The 17,040-nt window shown below is 40.1% G+C and overlaps 1 protein-coding gene across 2 annotated transcripts in view; it reads left to right on the top strand.

Moving 5' to 3' along the window:
* Window positions 1-690: 690 nt before the first annotated feature.
* The window catches only part of F13A1 (coagulation factor XIII A chain), a 163,860-nt gene continuing 147,510 nt past the window's right edge, over window positions 691-17,040 (top strand). The window contains exons 1-3 of one of the 2 annotated variants that reach the window (XM_059179181.1): window positions 691-790; window positions 2,741-2,888; window positions 14,151-14,339. In XM_059179181.1, the coding sequence (XP_059035164.1) occupies window positions 2,759-2,888; window positions 14,151-14,339 (319 nt within the window). In that variant the 5' untranslated portion in view covers window positions 691-790; window positions 2,741-2,758. Of the gene's footprint in view, window positions 930-2,740; window positions 2,889-14,150; window positions 14,340-17,040 lie in introns of both variants that reach the window. The other variant, XM_059179180.1, reaches the window with a different exon arrangement.

Raw genomic sequence — 17,040 nt, 5'->3', positions numbered from 1 at the left:
AAAAAACATATACATGGAAGAAAAATTTTCTATTTCTCCAGTTATTTGAAGATAAACCAAAATGGTTTTCAGGGGGAAAAAAGTGTTATTTTCTAATTTTTGTGACACTTAAAGTTATTTACTCATCTTCCCCAGGGCTGGGCCTCCCCTCCTGTGGGAAGTCCTGCAGTAAGGTGGTGGCTGAGGCTCGCATGGATGCATCAAGAACACAGACCATCCCCCCCCAGCCGTGCTTCAAGATCACAGACCACCCCCCCCCCCAGCCGTATTGACACAAGAAGGACACCTTCCTCTTGCTTTATGCATGGTCACAGCTGTCTGTGACCTCTCTGCCAGAGGGCAGACCCACCCTTCATCCAAGCAGCCAACCTCAGAATCCCCAGCGGGGACACTGCCCTGTGCAGGAAGACCCTTCCAGCCCCCCTGAGGAAAAGGAGGAGGCAGGGTGTGAGGGGCCTCTGCAGAGGGGCTGCAGAGCTGGAGTGGGGATGGTGAGGAGAAGCAGGGCTAGGAACTCCGAAGTAAGAGGGGCGTGGGTCGGGAGAGGGGCTCATGCCAGAACTACGCGGGGTGGCAGCAATAAGTAGAAAGTCCTAGAAGCTGCTCTGTTTGCTCCAGCTGTCTAGAAGGGGGAGGAGAAAACCCTGTGGGACGGGAGGGGAGGGGGGAGGGTGGGGGCTGTTAAGAAGTTATTTAAGAGCCAACTTTCTTGTCCTTTTTCCCGAGTCCTTTTGAGGAAGTACTTCTGAGCAGAGCCAGCCTGCCTTAGGGCACCTCGGGCAGACCGCAGGTAAGCAGCCGCCCCTCCCGCCCGGCCTCACCGCAAACCTGCACCCAGGAGCCAAGGGGCCCGGCTGCGCCTGCCTTCCTGCCCTGGAGTTTTCCTGTGATCCCTCGGGCGTCTGCTGCTCCGGGTATAGGGGACAGGGGTAAGAGGCGCCCCCACTTGTCCACTGTGTTTCCTGGCCCCCATCTCCGCGCCTTCCCAGCCCCATTTCTGTCCAAGCAGGGACTTCTCAGGCACTCCTTCAAGATTTTCTGAAGGCTCTGCTTGCAAGAAGGCCACCAGATGGGAATGAGGGACTTGGGAGGGCTCCCCCAAGGGAGCTCCCTTCTCCTCAGTGGAGAAAACTGTGGAGGGATGAGAGAGAAGGTTAGAGAGAGAAAGAGAGAGAGAGACAGAGAGAGAGGCCAGGTAAGAATACCTGCTTGTCTTGGCTCTGCATCCCCCTTTCCCCTTCCCAATGCAAGAGCTGAACTTGAGCACTTACCCCCCAAGACCCCTGGAGAGGAGGGTGCTTCTGCCCACCTGCACTCGCCTGCATAGGCTCCTCTTACCTGGCAAGCACCTGGGGCTCCCCAGGTCTTTGCTTTCTGGGTTCTCTCTCCCAACTGGCTACTGCACTGCTCTTCTCTGTTCTCCCCCAAACCCTCCCTCCCTTAGTGATCCTAAGCCCACCTCGGGGGGTTCTTTTCCTCCAGAGGATGGCTTTTTCTTACCTTCCATCATTAACTCTTCCTTCCGTCATTGATCCTTTCTCCCTGTCCCCTCAGCTCACTAGAGACTTTGTAAATATGTCTGTAGGTATTTATGGAAACTGATTCAGACTTTATGCTTGCAAATATTGCTGTCTGCTTCCCAGACCAAATACCCTACCTAGAAAGTGATTCTCTTGTCTCTAGCTGTGTTGCCTTTGCTCAACATGTTTCTGGAACAGTCTACTCTGGTTGCCTCTATGGTGGAGGCTCTTCATCTTTTGAGGGTGTGCTTCGTTTTTGAAAAGGGCCAAATAACCAAGAGTCATGACTGGGTGATCTAGGTGTTGAAGGTGAAAGCTCCATTTGGGCCAGAAACAAGGGCTCCCTTTATTTGGTCAGTTTGTCAACAAGTACTGATTGGGGCCTAGCAGTGAGGTATGTGGTGTTTAAGCTGGCATCTTGCCTGTGCAAACTCCAGAGGAAGGGGAAGCAGGCTTGGAGCAAAGGCAGTGTTAGCACCACTGACCAAGTACATTTAGAGAAAGGCTATTAATAGCCTTAATTCAAAATCACAATGTACCCTCTTCACCCACCCAGACTCCATCTGCCTTCTCCTGCTCTGTGTGGTCCTGGCTCCAAAGCACTTGCCACCTTGTTATACCCTTTTCTGTTTACTTCTGCAAAGTGTGGCCTCCACCCTAACCCTCACTGGACTGGAAGCTCTAGGTCAACAATCTTCTGCTTTGTTCTCTGATGTATTCCAAGTGCCCAGATCACAGCCTGGCACATAGTAGGCTCTCATTAAACATTGGTTGAATGAAGTTGCAAAAATGAACACTTACCTGGACATGGTTGGATGACTTTATTCTTAGAAGTGACTTAGGCCTTCTCAAGTCTATATGAAATGGACATATGTATGGGCATATGACAATAAATGTTTCTTACAAAAATACTGTCTTTAGGGGTAATGGAGCGGGGGAACCCTGCTTTCTAAAATCTTTTACATTTTTCCTTTCTTCAGATAAGCCCCTTTTCTTCTGCTTTTCATGTGTTTTGACAAATAAGAAATCTCCCCGAGATCTTTGGGGAACTATACTCCATCATTAGACTAATCCCTACTAAGACTTCTCAAGTTTTATTTATGTGAAACTCAAAATGTGCTATCCCACACAGATATTTCTGCTTCTCTATTTTTGAATCCTTGTCTCAAATGTAACTTGTCTCCCATTCCTTTTCTGTGTCTCCCTTTCTCTCCCATAAGGAGCTTGTGAAACTGAGAATGTCTGAGACCTCGGAGCCTGCATTTGGAGGCAGGAGAGCCCTGCCCCGCAACGCGTCCAATGCAGCAGAGGATGACCTCCCCACTGTGGAACTGCAGGGGCTGGTGCCCCGAGGTGTCAATCTGCAAGGTACAGGGTCCGCCACCTGCTCCTCCCTGCAGGTGCTGGTTGGGTCAGCACCCTTTGTCTCCACTAGACTCCCACAAAAGCGGCTCCCCTGCCAGTGTCTGGTATTAAAGAATCCCAAGCCTTCTTTTTCAGTGGTAAAAGGCCCCAAGATCCAGATTCTTGTCCCAGTTCTGCCACTTAATAGCTTTGTGATCCCAGGGAAGTCACTTTGTCTTTCTATCTCTTAGCTATTTCCTCTAGAAAACAAGGGCATTGGCTCAGTGGATGCCTCTTCCAGCGCTACTGTTCTGTTTTTAAAAATATTCTCTAGCTGGAAGTTTCCACTTCCAAAATATTGTGGCTGTTTTGATTGTCTGGCTTGTGCCTCTTTCCCTCTCCCTCCTCCCTTCTCTCTCCTTTGCTGTGAATTTCAGAGTTGGCAAAAGATGCCAGACTCTGACAGTAATGGAGATGGAAGCCCTCTACATCTCTCCAGAACAGCCTGGTGAGCAGGTGAGGCAAGCTGCTTCCCCTGTTCTCGCCTCCACTGATCCCAAGGGACCTGCTCTGGGAGGAGCAGCCAGCAGCTGACCTCCACTCAGCCCTGTCAACTGTGACAGAGCCCAGGTGCCAGCAGTGGCTTGGTGACACAGACGCCATTCCCCTGGGCCACAGCAGGGACATTCAGACTCATGTCCCCGAATGGCATCTCACATGGACCACTTTTTGTTGGTAGCACTCATGCAGCAAGCCCACTTCTGCACCTGAGGGTACTCTGCACTTGGTTTCCCTGGGAGGTGAACACCCACTTGCTGGGGGCAGATGTCCAGGATCACCCTGTGGTACATGGTTAATCCCCTTCCTCAGAAAGAGATCAGCAGTTGAAAGCAAAGGGAAAGAACAATGCAAGAGCAAATCAGAGAAATGCCTGCACCTTGCAGACAGGTTTGATTGTGTTACTATCATGTCTAGACAATTTGCTGTCCAACTGTGAAAACAGAGATATCGAGTACCACACAATAAGGTACCATGCAGATTTGGAGGGGGGGGAGCTCACCAAAGGCCTTCTCAGTTGAGTGGAAGGGTTGGGACAGACTTGTGAACTTGTAGTTCTGAGCTCTCTTTCCCAGTGGGGCGCTGCATTCCCTACAACTCCACCATTAGAGCCACAAAACTGAGTTAAAAAGGACTTGCTAATAAACTCATTTAAATCCCCATGTTATAAGGTGGGGAAACTGAGGTCAAAGTAAGCAGCTGATGTTCACTCCTTCATTGCCCAATCTTGGGTTTATTCTTTCCTCTTCTTTTCTTTTCCTTTCTTTTCTTTTCTTTCTCTAAGAAAGCAAATAAATTTGAAAGCGTGCAGACATCAAACTATCAAGCAATTATGAGCAAATTATTATACCTTGGTGTATTCAGTTTTTTAGCAAAATCCCCCCTCTGGCAGACAAGTCTCTTGGCCCTGTGGAATGGGGGCCAGGGTGCTGGAAGATGTGGGCAGAAAGAACAGAAAGAGAAAAGGGGCAAAGGATCAGTGAGGAGAAGTGTGAACAGAGGCACTGAGATGTAGCAAAGAGCCCCTTGGTTCAGGACTCAGAAGAACTAGGTTCTGGTTCCTCATTTGTCACTTACTCACTTTGCCACCTAGGAAGCCTCAGTTTCTCCATCAAGAAAATGGAAGTAATACCTACTTCACAGTTGCCATGATGATCAAAAGACTAGTGTCTATGAGACACTTGGTCTATGGGAGTTAACCAACAAGTACTCATTGATTCAGAATGTGCAAGATATCATACCCTACAAGGTTAGGAGCCACCCCAGTGAACACTTATTTCTGAGGGGAACATTAACAGCCTGCGGGAGCTGTATATCTGAAATCCGGAAAAAATGTGGTTAATAAGAAATCAGAACTAACAGATAATTTGAGTAGGTAGGATGATTTTGTAAAAATCTGGGATTACTGTGTTCTGTGTATTTATTTTTGGAGGCACGGGTGGGGAATTATTTTGAAAAATCATTCATCATTTGCTTGGCAATCATATGTGTCCACAGCCCAAGTGACATTCTGGGGTACCTATTACAGGCTTTGGCAGAGGAATGTGAGTGTCCAATGACTATTTGTAGAATGAATGAGCAGTTAATCACTTGAGAATTGAGTGACTCATCAGGCCTAGAGTCATTATAATCTTACTAATAGCAGGCTCCAGGTTTTAAAAACATGCCTTTATTTCATCTGTCTCCCACAGGTGAGCTAAGTACTACACAATGAGCATAGGATCTCTGAACCCAGGTATCATGGGCGAACTCCTAGATGAGTAGAACAGAAGAAAAATACCAGTATACAAACCCTGTGATCAAGAACTATCTTCTACTTATTCTTTACATTTCACATTTCTCTTTAATTGTGCCAAAAGCAGGTTTCCTGACACAAAATACATCAGTTTCTCCCCAAGTCATCCCCTGTGAAGGCTGTCACGTGTGATTAGCTGCTGTCTTCTTGCAGTTTATGCAGTGACCCCTAGGGGTGACCAAGAGGGCTTGAAGCTCCCTGAGCTCCTGGCTGAGGGCAGCTTTGGCTCACAAAGTCCTAAGTCAAACTCTCCTCATTTGTTTCAATGGAAACCTTTTCCAAAAGTTTCAGCAAGATGCTCTTGCCAAACTGACTGAGAAGGCAGAAAGGAAAGAGGAGAAAAAGGATAAATGGCGGATTTTTCATTTCAAATAGTTCTGTGGCAGTAAAGATATATAGATAGATGATAGATAGATAGATAGATAGATAGATAGATAGATAGATAGATACAATGAACACTGAGTGTGAATGATACCCTTAATTCAGAGCTTTTGCGAATATTTGGTTAAGAATGACTTTAGCATGCATTTCAAAATGTATAAACTCACATTAGGTACTTCCCATACAGCAGCATGATATTAAAAAAAAAAAAGGAATATTTGAGGTGACAGTGAGACCCCGGAGGTAGGACAAGCCAGTCAGTGCCAATGTTTGATGTCCTCATGTGTTTTAAGGGTACTTAATGCCCCCTTCTGAACTCAGTTGTAGCCAATTAAAGTATGTGAAAATTTCCTCAGAATGCTGGATTTGCATCTCTTCCTAATAGACTCTTCTGAATGTTTAGTGGTTGTTTCTGGAAATTTCTCTACAGCTTTCCTGGTCTCAAAGGCTATTTTGCAGGAGATGTAATGTTCTGGAAGATAGCCTTATATTCTTGTTATGGTTTGACTCTGTGTTATTAACCATAGGTGATCCTTTGCAGTAGTAATTATAATCCTTACTTGGCCGATCTAATGTGATGAATTCAAACTGGAAAGCAAGTCTGGATCTCTAAAAAAGTCAAATCCAGGAGAGATCTAGAATCTTTCAGGCTAATGGGGTCTGGTGCCTTTCTGAGCATCCCTTCTCCTTCCCACCCTACCCCTGTCAGAACCAAAGCAATTAATTAACTAGTTAATTATCACTCTCCCTTAAGTGCAGAATAAACCCATCTGGATTGAGGGGTCTTAAAAGAATTAGAAAGGCATTTAATGTGTGATGAAGAAATGATGTTGTATAGAACCAATTCATTCTTTGATTCAGTTTGTGTAAAAGCATTTAATGATTGCCACCTATGTGTCAGGAAGTACGCGAAGTTCTCTCTGAGGACACAGAGTAAGCCAATCCCTGGCTTCAAGTGGCTCTCCATCTACTGGATGAAATAGACACAGAAAATAAAATTTCAATTCAGTGGAATAGATACTGTTACATAAATTATGCCAGTTGCAGTGAAAGAACAGAGAAAGGAATGATATGGTATGGGAACAGTGGGAAAGAGGGTGAGGAAGGCTTTATGATGAAAGGCCATCTGAGTTGGGTCCTAGAGGATGAATAGGAGTCTTCCAGGCAGACAAGTGCATGGGAACAGCATTTCCAGCAGAGGGAACTGTGCATACCAAGTAATGGGGAAAAGAGGGGGATGAACCTGGGAAAAGCAGGCAGGGGTCTGTTACAGTAGGTACACTGAGACCTTACCTTTGCTCCTGCAGATAATGGAGGACTTGCAAAGGATTCTAAATAGCAAAATGTTATAATCAGAATTATGTTTCATGAAGGTCATTCCAATGGCAAGGAGCAAATGGAAAGAAGGAAATACATTTGGAGGCAGTTGAGATACTTCTGGTGAGAGGAGAAGTAGACAAGGCATATTTCCATACTTGGAGAAGATCCTGGTCTCACTCCTTATTCTAGATTCCTCTGAGCAGCTGAGCATTTCTTATACATTTTATGGTACAGGACATTTCAGTAGCAACAGTTAAAAAACAATAAGCTGCTTAAGAAATTAATTTTAATAAATCTAATTAATGATACTTTAAAATTTGGGGTATCTAAAAGAAATATGAAAGAGGAACTTTTATCCTCTTGTCTCAAAAATAAACAAACCTACTTCCTCATGGACAGTATTTATGCCTACAGTTTGGTAATAATATTACCAAAGATTGGAAGGAGATTTCAATTCACTAGGGAACTTCTAGGATATGAACCTAAACATTTAACTTATTTCAAGATTCCATCGATGACAGGTATAATCATTCTCGGAAGGATATTTTTACAACCTAAGGAGAAAATAATCTACTTTTTTCATATTAGGGAAAGGGTAGGAGGACAGGGAGGCAGCTGGCTCGTGAGGAGAGTTTTTTTTTTTTTTAACAGTCCATTTTCTGGTGTATTTGGAATTAGGCTAAACTGTGTTAGGTAGACTTTTTGAAAGCTGTCACTTTGAAAGAGCAAGCTGCCAACTTTCCAACTACAATATCTCTAAAGAAAAAAAAAAGTAGCTTAGCAATGAGTGGCTCCATTTTGCCAGGAACTGGGCTTGGACAGGGAGAAGCAAATTCATTTCCTGTTTGTGTCGAATGGAGCCTGAATGATGAGAAGGCTCTTTCAAACTAAACTATGTCTCATTAATCCAATAAAAAAAAAAAGCAGAAATCAATATGCAAGCTTAATAAATGTTTCCTGAGTGTTTACTGCATGAAGAGAGACAACACTAAGCAAAATGGACAAAAGAAAAAACTATGATATTTGTATATCTATGCTTATATTTTATGATATTTTGTGACATCTGTAGAGCCCTTGTTATTATTAGGTATTGTAAACACCAAATATAAAGGTTTCTCTGCAGATGAGTGTCCATGAGCAATGAGAAAAATGTTTAATTGGTGGTATTGGGACCTCACCTTATTCCTTAATACTCATGCCCTCTAGCAGATCTGGAGATCTATCAGATTACTCTAGGGGGAGGGCAACAGGGCTATCATTTCCTTCTCCCTCTAAAGTATAAATGGCCCTCCCATTTCTCTTCCATATGTCTCGTCCATTTGACTACAGTCTAGAATATTATTCAAATTCTCAAACTCTCAGTGTTGCTTTTCATCTTCCATGTTTTGGTCAAGGTTTTATTCATTTATTTTTTAAAGTTTTCATTTATTTAGAAAGAGAAAAAGAGCATAAGCAGGAGGAGGCACAGAAGGAGAGGGATTATCTCAAGCAGACTCCATGCTGAATGCAGAGCCCAGAGCAGGGCTCAATCTCATGACCTTGAGATCATGACCTGAGCCAAAATCTGAGCCGACTGATCAACCCAGACATCCCTCAAGTTTTATTTTTTAAATGAAATGTGGGTTTTTATTTTAATATGGGTTTTTATTTTAAGAGATTACACAGGGAGATTTTACTTATCATTGCCTTAGTTTTTCTCCACACAGTGTGCCACTATAATTTTCCATGATACTATTTTTCCTTTTTTCTTGAAAGCACTGACCGGTTAGAGAGATATTGCAGGAGAGAATGAAAAGATCACTTAGAAAAAATAATATTTTTAAAAACTCCATACTTGGAATAAAATGTTATTAAAATTATAACATTGTAGATTGCCTTATTTTAAAACAAATTCCTCATGTATATGTTATTATATGTTTATTTTAAATATTATTATTATGTAATATAAAATATTATTTAATATATACTTATGTGAAAATATAAATATATTATATATATTTGTTTTCACTATGAAACTATAATTTTTTGACTTAGGTTTTATATACTCAAAATAACCTATTAGTGCTCTTCCTCACCTATTGTTATAAGCAATATATGAGTTATGTGCTATCAAGGCATGGCATTTTTATTCCAGTATGAAATAAAAGTGCTGCTCTGGAGGCCTCATATTATAAAACCTTAGATCACTGTCATCAACACTGTAGAATATACAATATACTATATATATAGTCCTGAAAATGGTATATGATAAGAATGAAATTGTCTGATAAATAACATTTAAGGGCCTGTATGGTTAATCCTATGATAAATAGAATATCCATTTTATGATGCATAACCAACTTCAATCTCCTATTCAGGCATTACATTTGTTTAAAGTGAAAAGTGGCGTATTTACTATAGTTTCTTTTTGCATTGTCTCAGGTACAGTGAAGATGAGGTCTTGTCCTCAAAGGGCTTATAGTCCCACAAATTAATATCACCTATATTAACATGACACAAAGTGCTTGATTATAGTTCATTTTTATTTTAAAAAGGAAAAACATATTCTGGGAATGAAGAGGAGAAAATTATTTCATCTGCCCGTAGAAATGTAAGAAAAGAAAACAAGCCTGTCTTCTCAGAATATAGGGAGTGCAGCATTCCCTTTCTTTCCTTTCCTTTTTTTTTCTTTCTTTCTTTCTTGAGAGAGCATGCACTAGTGGGGACAGGAAGTGAGTGGAGGGAGAGGGAAGAGAGAATCTCAAGCAGGCTCCATGCTGAGTGTGGAGCCCAAGGTGGGACTCAGTCTCACAATCCTGAGGTTATGACCTGAGCCAAAATCAAGAGTTGGACACCTAACCGACTGAGCCACCCAAGTGCCCCAGGAATGCAGCATTCTCTCATTTAATCCCAACACCACCACTATTTTGCAGATGATAAAACTGAGGGACAGGAAATTTGCATAACTTGTGTAAAGTCATAGCAATAGTAGGTGCAGATCTGGGATGTGACTCAAGGCAGTCTGGCTGTAAAATCCAAACTCTTATCCACTATGATAATCTCTTCTCTTAATAGTAACAATGCTAATATAATAAAAATAATTTGTGAGCATTTACTAGGTGCCAGACACTGTACTAAAGCACTTTACCTACATTTTTTTCATCTAATCCTTACACTAACCCTCTAAGGTGAGTGCTTCATTGTCTTTTTAGAGATAAGGAAACTGAAGAGAGATTAAATAACTTCTCTGAGGTTGCATAATTAGTAAATAGTGAAGCATCTCCTGGAACATATTCTGCAAAACACTGATTGCCACAAAAAAAAATAATTCCCATGGTCATTTAAATTTGGAAAACATGAGACCTATAGGAAATTTATAGTCTACATCATTAAAGGTCTCCCATAAATCCTTCAAAAATCCTGACTGTAAGCCAGCCTTTCCCAAATTGGAGTAACCATGGAACTCTTATTCTTCCAGTGCATATCAATATCCCACCAAAGTATCATGACATTACACTACTTTGAAGATAGACTGGCTCTAGCTGGACTCATTAGATATTAACCAAGTTCACTGGACAGGCCCATGGAACTAGAAAGCCAGAGTTTCCATTTGCAATAAGAATAAAACCGATGAGAACAAGATTCTAAAAAATACTTGACTTTCTCTTTCCAGCTTTATTTTTCTCTTTGTCAAACTTGGGAAGCCAAAGCATAAAACTGATATACTCATTTTCAGGGGGACATTATCATGGGAGTGGAGATGGGATGAGATAAGGCAAATCCTGGCAGTGTTCCAGGACCAGTGCATTCAATATCTTCAGGGAGACTAAACTCACCCCATTCCTCACTTGGAATGCTGAAGCAGCCTCTTAGCTGACCTTCTTGCCTCCAACACTGCCACCATCCATTCCTTTTCTTACTCTTTCACCAGAAGCATTTGAAATTTACACACACACACACACACACACACACACACACACACACGAAGATATACCAGTTTGCTATTTCAGATTTTTCATGGTATCCCCAATGTAGTTAAAGTCCAAATCCCCTAACATGTTGTACAGGGCTTGCATGAGTGGCTCCTGCCTACTCCTCCTTTGTGGTCCCACTTCTACGCTCCAGCCAAACAATCATCTTTCAATTTCTTAAGTAAACCAGACACTCTGTTGCCTAAGTCTTTGCTCCCCTCCCCCTGGCTAACTTGTTCATCTTTCTGACTATTGCTTATATACCTCACTTCTTCCAAAAATCTTCTTTAGTTACACTCCCCCAGTCTGAGTTACAGGCTCCCTATACCTCCCAGATACCCTCTTCCACCCAATACCCTATACTGCTTTATCAGAACATTTACGGTGCTATGTCATAACTATCTGTTCACTTTTTAGAGCCTACCACCATGCAGTTATCTGGCTTGTATTTACTGGGCAGTGACCTAATCAACATTTATAGCCATGCCTTGAATGGCGACATAAAATGACACACGTAAAATTCCTGGAGGACAGGAAATCAGGGAGAGTATTAAGTATATTGAATATATGCTTAGGGTCTAAAATTATATTAAGAGCTTGAAACAATTAACCAAATTCAATAAGATGAAATTTAATATGAATACATGGAAAACCTTAAAATTGAGCTATAAAGAAGAAAACTTTTGTATAGATATGGCTGGCTTCTAGGAGTCTGGATTGAATCATAAGGCACTACTGGTAGAAATGACATCATAATGTATTTTTAAAGTTTTTGCTCTAACAGATGCTTACTGTAAATCAAAAAATAAGATAAAACAATTCAAAATACTAGTGATACCTTTGACTGAAATAATAGAAATATGCTATTTGTTTTGAAAGGTGTAGCAGTCTCTCTTTTTCATTGGAAAAACAGTAGCTAGAATAAATACTTAATTCTAGGAAAAATACAACAAGAAAGAAATTTATGAAATGAAATATGTTCCAGAAAAGAGTAGAGAGTTAAAGTTCTGGAAAAGAACAGTTGAGGAAATGGAAAGTGTTTTAGTCAAAGGAATAGAAGTCTTTATATACCTAAGGAGTGCCAGATGAAATGAATAGAATGTAGTCTATATTTACCCAGAAATCAGAACCAGGATCCATGGTTAGAAAAATTACAAGGAAGCAGATGTCAGTTTATCTTAAGAGGGCTTTTCAAATAATTAAAATTGTTTAAAAATGGACTGTTTGCCTTGTGAGATACTGGGTTTCCTGTTCAGTTGAAGACAAAAAGCCTAAGCATTTGGGCTTTCAAGATGTTTCATACAGTACATAGCAGGTCTACCAGATGGTCTAGAAAGTGCCTTTGCCCTCAGAGATTCCGTGAGGCTATAATATCAGTGCTGATTAATGGAGACCTGATTAAATCCATTTCTGAGGATTCGGTTTTCAGACATTTAAACAAAATAAAAACATTATTGGGAAGCACAGTGCTAAGAAAGAGGACCAGATGAGTTGATTACTAAGGTCCTTTTCAACTAAAACATTTATGTGTCTCCAGCTCTTTCTAAAGCTGTCTTAACACTAGGATTGTGACCTTAATAAGGACAAAGAACTTAGGGAAAGTCAGCTTGGAAGAGAGAGGTCTAGAGAATTAAACATCTTCCACCCACATCATAATAGAAGGAAAGTGCCCTTTAGGGGACCATGTTCAGGGTTCTGCAATGGGGTAAAAATAAAACTGTATCTTGCACTTTCTGTGTGCGGTAATGTTGCAGTCGGAATAGCCCACTGAGCACCACATCATGTAATATAGACCATGGCTCCATCAGAGTTTATAGTTAAGTTAGCCACAAGTAAGCCTAGGGCCCCACTATGTGCCAGGCCTCATGTCAGAGCAGTTGTATTGTTACATAATTGAATTTTTATAGAAATTCTCAAAGTATTAGTCTCCTCATTTGGAAGGTGAGAAAACTCAGCTTCTATGAGGCAACATTCCTTACCTATATAATTAAGAGACCCGAGATTCAAACTCAGGATTACCTGGACTTTGAATTAATCAAGAACATTTCAGAAACTCCTAGATTTTAGTACTAGAGAGTATCTTAATGATCCCAACTTCTTGGTTTCTCCTGTGAGACAAAAATGAAGTCAGATGGGACCAAGTGTCCTGCAAGGATTCCCGTGTAACCACAGATGAAGGCATTGGAGTCTCTCAGGGAGATGTTCCAGCATGAGTGCAGGCTCAGCAGCTGTGCTCTGTGTTCATAACTGTGAAGGCAAACCATGCAGCAGACACGATCAGGGTAGCCGAAGTCCAGTGTACCCCCACCAGACTCTCTCCTTAATTCCCCCTTTACAACTCCAAGTGTACATGCAGAAATCTGTCTCTAGACTAGATTTTCAAACTACAGTGTAGATGGGTAGAGTTATCTTCATACTCAGTGATCATTTGCAGAAGAGTGAGAGAAAGGTAGGAGGAGATCTAACCTTTATCCAGTGCTATCGTGGCTGAAATAAATGTATAACTGACATTTATCCTCCCAATTCCAAAAGGCCAGAGGAAAGACCTATAGATTTTGTATCAGACCAGGGTTGACTTCCAGATTGGTGGAAATGCAAAACTTCTTTTCTTCATGTTCAAGGTGGAAAGAGTTATATCTATCTTTGCGAAATGTCAGTACTCTGTCTCCATACCTGTTCTTTTCTTTCCTATCTTTGAAGGACTAGATCTACTTTTAGAATTGTAGAAGGAAGGGTATTTGACCCTATCTAAAGTAAGAGGAGAATTTTGAACTAAAGGTCAATTTGTACCTTTGGAACATCCTTTTGAGGCTTTGTCAGATTTACTTCCTCCCTTTTTAAAGATAAGAAAATCGAAATGGCTATCCTGTCCTTATTCCTAGTTAGTGACATAGTGAGGTGATAGTCACAATGAAAGCCAGCGTGAGCCTGGGAGTGTGAAGACTTGAGCCAGCATGAGCTCTGGGAATGTGAAGACTTGAGTTTCTCTGTACCTACACCTATATGGGAGACATCATCAGCACTTCTCTGTCGATTCCAAGTGAGCGCCCTGTGGTCTGAAGTGAGATCAGAGGGGACAAAGCTTTTAAAATCCTCTTTGAAGGCAAGAATGTCACAAGAGAAGGACTTTTAAATCTATCGGCCTCCAATAGAGTTTTATCCAACAGACCTCATTGCTTCAATACCTAATGAATCAGGAAAAACAATCTTGTTTTTTGAGTTTGCAGTTGTATCAAAGATATTCAGTGGTGTCCCTCAATTTTTTTTTTTTTTTATGTGTAGACTACCTTCATGTCACCAGTGTTCACCTGTTCAAAGAGAGATGGGACACCAATAAAGTAGACCACCACACTGACAAGTATGAAAACAACAAGTTGATTGTACGTAGAGGACAGTCTTTCTTCATCCAGATCGACTTCAATCGTCCATATGACCCCAGGAGAGATCTCTTCAGAGTGGAATATGTCATTGGTGAGTGCCATGTGCAAGCTGTTTTGTGATAGTCCATCTGTGACATCATGTTATGATAGTCATGATACTATGGGCCACACAGTAGAGAAGGATACAAGTGCAACTGTTTACTTCTTAGAATTATACTTTGACAATTGGCTAGAGCTGGGGCTACATCCAGCCCCAGGACCACTCTATGCTCTAAGATGGGTCAGTATAATGCCAAACATTAATAATTTGAGCCTAGCCGGGTAAAAATCTTGTATAATAAAAGTGAGTATAATTGGTACAAAATGTTAGTTATTTTTCTCCAAATGGTTTTCACATTCTATAGTGTGGCTTTTATTTTTTTTTTTTTATTTTTTTTTTTTAAGATTTTATTTATTAATTTGACAGAGAGAAATCACAAGTAGGCAGAGAGGCAGCCAGAGAGAGAGAGAGAGAGAGAGAGGGAAGCAGGCTCCCTGCCGAGCAGAGAGCCCGATGTGGGACTCGATCCCAGGACCCTGAGATCATGACCTGAGCCGAAGGCAGCGGCTTAACCCACTGAGCCACCCAGGCACCCTAGTGTGGCTTTTAATTTATCAACTTTACTCTCTTGATTTCATCAGTCTTATGTGCTAAAACTATTTTCAATTCTTAGTGTACAATTTCCATATAAGCATTTCCCAAGCTTTGTTCAGCTCTAATCTACTCCCAGGGGATGACTCAGGAAAGATAGACAGTCAAGTAAAGCTCACTAAACACTTTGTACTCTAATCTGCTTTTGTAGGTTTACAATACACATTAGCTTAAGAGTTTGTACCATTTAACTCTGGTTGGGTGTTTCCCAAATTAATTAGATTCTGGAACTCTTTAAATTGTAGCTACTAATATTTGACACAATTTACTAAATATTTCCCTAGAAATTTACAAATATAGCAAGTAAACACATGCACAAAAAAGCAAAGGTGGCTCAATATCAGAAAAATTATCTATATAATCCTATATATAAAGAAAGTAAAAGAAAAAAAATCAGACAATCAGATCAATATTCACTGAAAAGAGTGCAACAAAATTCAGCAGCTGTTTTTTCTTAAAAACTTTAAATAAAACAAAAGTAAAAGAAATCTCAATTACAGTAAAAATTACCCCAAACCAACAATTCTTGGTATTCTAAGTGGCAAAAATCTAATTTAATTATAATGAGAAATTAGAGAGAGATACCTGCTATTGACATTCCTTTTTTGTAAGCTTCAAAGATTTTAACAAGTGAACAATTTAAGAGAAATATCTGCTATAAATACTGACAAAAATAAAATTATATATTTTGCTAATGCTATTGTTGTATATATAGAAGATCCAATAGATTCAAGGACGAAAGCACAATATTAAAAAAAACTTTGTGGGATGGCTAGATAGAAGATAAATACATAAAAGTCAATAGCCTTTCCCTTTAGCATTGAGAACCCGGAAATAGAAATAAGAAGAAAAATATTCCACATATAAGAGTTAGTAAAACTATGAAATGTAAAAATAAATTTTAAAAAACAATATGCAAAACACAAATAAAGCAACTATTAAATCTTCATAAAAGATGTGAAAAAACTTGGAAAAGAAAAACATTTTTTGGATGTGATATCTCAATTTTTTTAAGTGTCCCTAAATTAGTATGTAAATACAATGCATTTCCAATAGCAATCACAATGGAGGATTTTTTTAAAATAAAATAAGAGTTCATTTGTAAGAGTAATTACTTGGAAAAATCAAGAAAATTATACAAAAAAAGAGCATTTTCTATCAGAAGCATCTATTGAACATACTATAAGAAGCATCTTGTGGAACAGAATAGACAATTAAGAAATTGATGTCAGTATATAAGACTAGTGAATATAGTCGTTAGTTTTGTGGAGTAAGAAAAGTATGTGGGCTTTTGGTTTTTTGTTTGTTTTAATAAATTAAATGATGCTGAAGTAACTAGTATTTTACATCTTAGTATTTTAGTATATGTAGATATATATGTTACATGTAAATATATGCATTTAACATATTCTTGTATTTAACATATATTTAACTATATGTATAATTATATATATTATTTTACATGTATATATATTTGGCTTACACACGCCAAAATACAACAGATGATCATATATATGAACAAATGACCAAACTATAAGTATATGACAAAAATATCACATATGAAGTCAATGATAGTAGAGCTGGAAAAATATTCAGAACAAAATGCTGAAAATAGAACTGCCCTATGACCCAGCAATTGCACTACTGGGTATTTACCCTGAAGATACAAATGTAGTGATCCAAAGGGGCACGTGTACTCGAATGTTTATAGCAGCAATGTCCACAATAGCCAAACTATGGAAAGAACCTAGATGTCCATCAACAGATGAATGGATCAAGAAGATGTGGTATATATACACAATGGAATACTATGCAGCCATCAAAAGAAATGAAATCTTGCCATTTGCGACAACATGGATGGAACTAGAATGTATCATGCTTAGCAAAATAAGTCAAGCGGAGAAAGACAACTATCATATGATCTCCCTGATATGAGGAAGTGGTGATGCAACATGGGGGCTTAAGTGAGTAGGAGAAGAATAAATGAAACAAGATGGGACTGGGAGGGAGACAAACCATAAGTGACTCTTAATCTCACAAAACAAACTGAGGATTGCTGGGGGGAGGGGGGTTGGGAGAAGGGGCTGGGGTTATGGACATT

The sequence above is a fragment of the Mustela lutreola genome, chromosome 6, assembly GCF_030435805.1.
Source record: "Mustela lutreola isolate mMusLut2 chromosome 6, mMusLut2.pri, whole genome shotgun sequence".
Taxonomy (NCBI): Eukaryota; Metazoa; Chordata; class Mammalia; order Carnivora; family Mustelidae; genus Mustela; species Mustela lutreola.
Note: the sequence above shows the minus strand (reverse complement) of the source record. Positions and strands in the feature narration are given on the sequence as shown.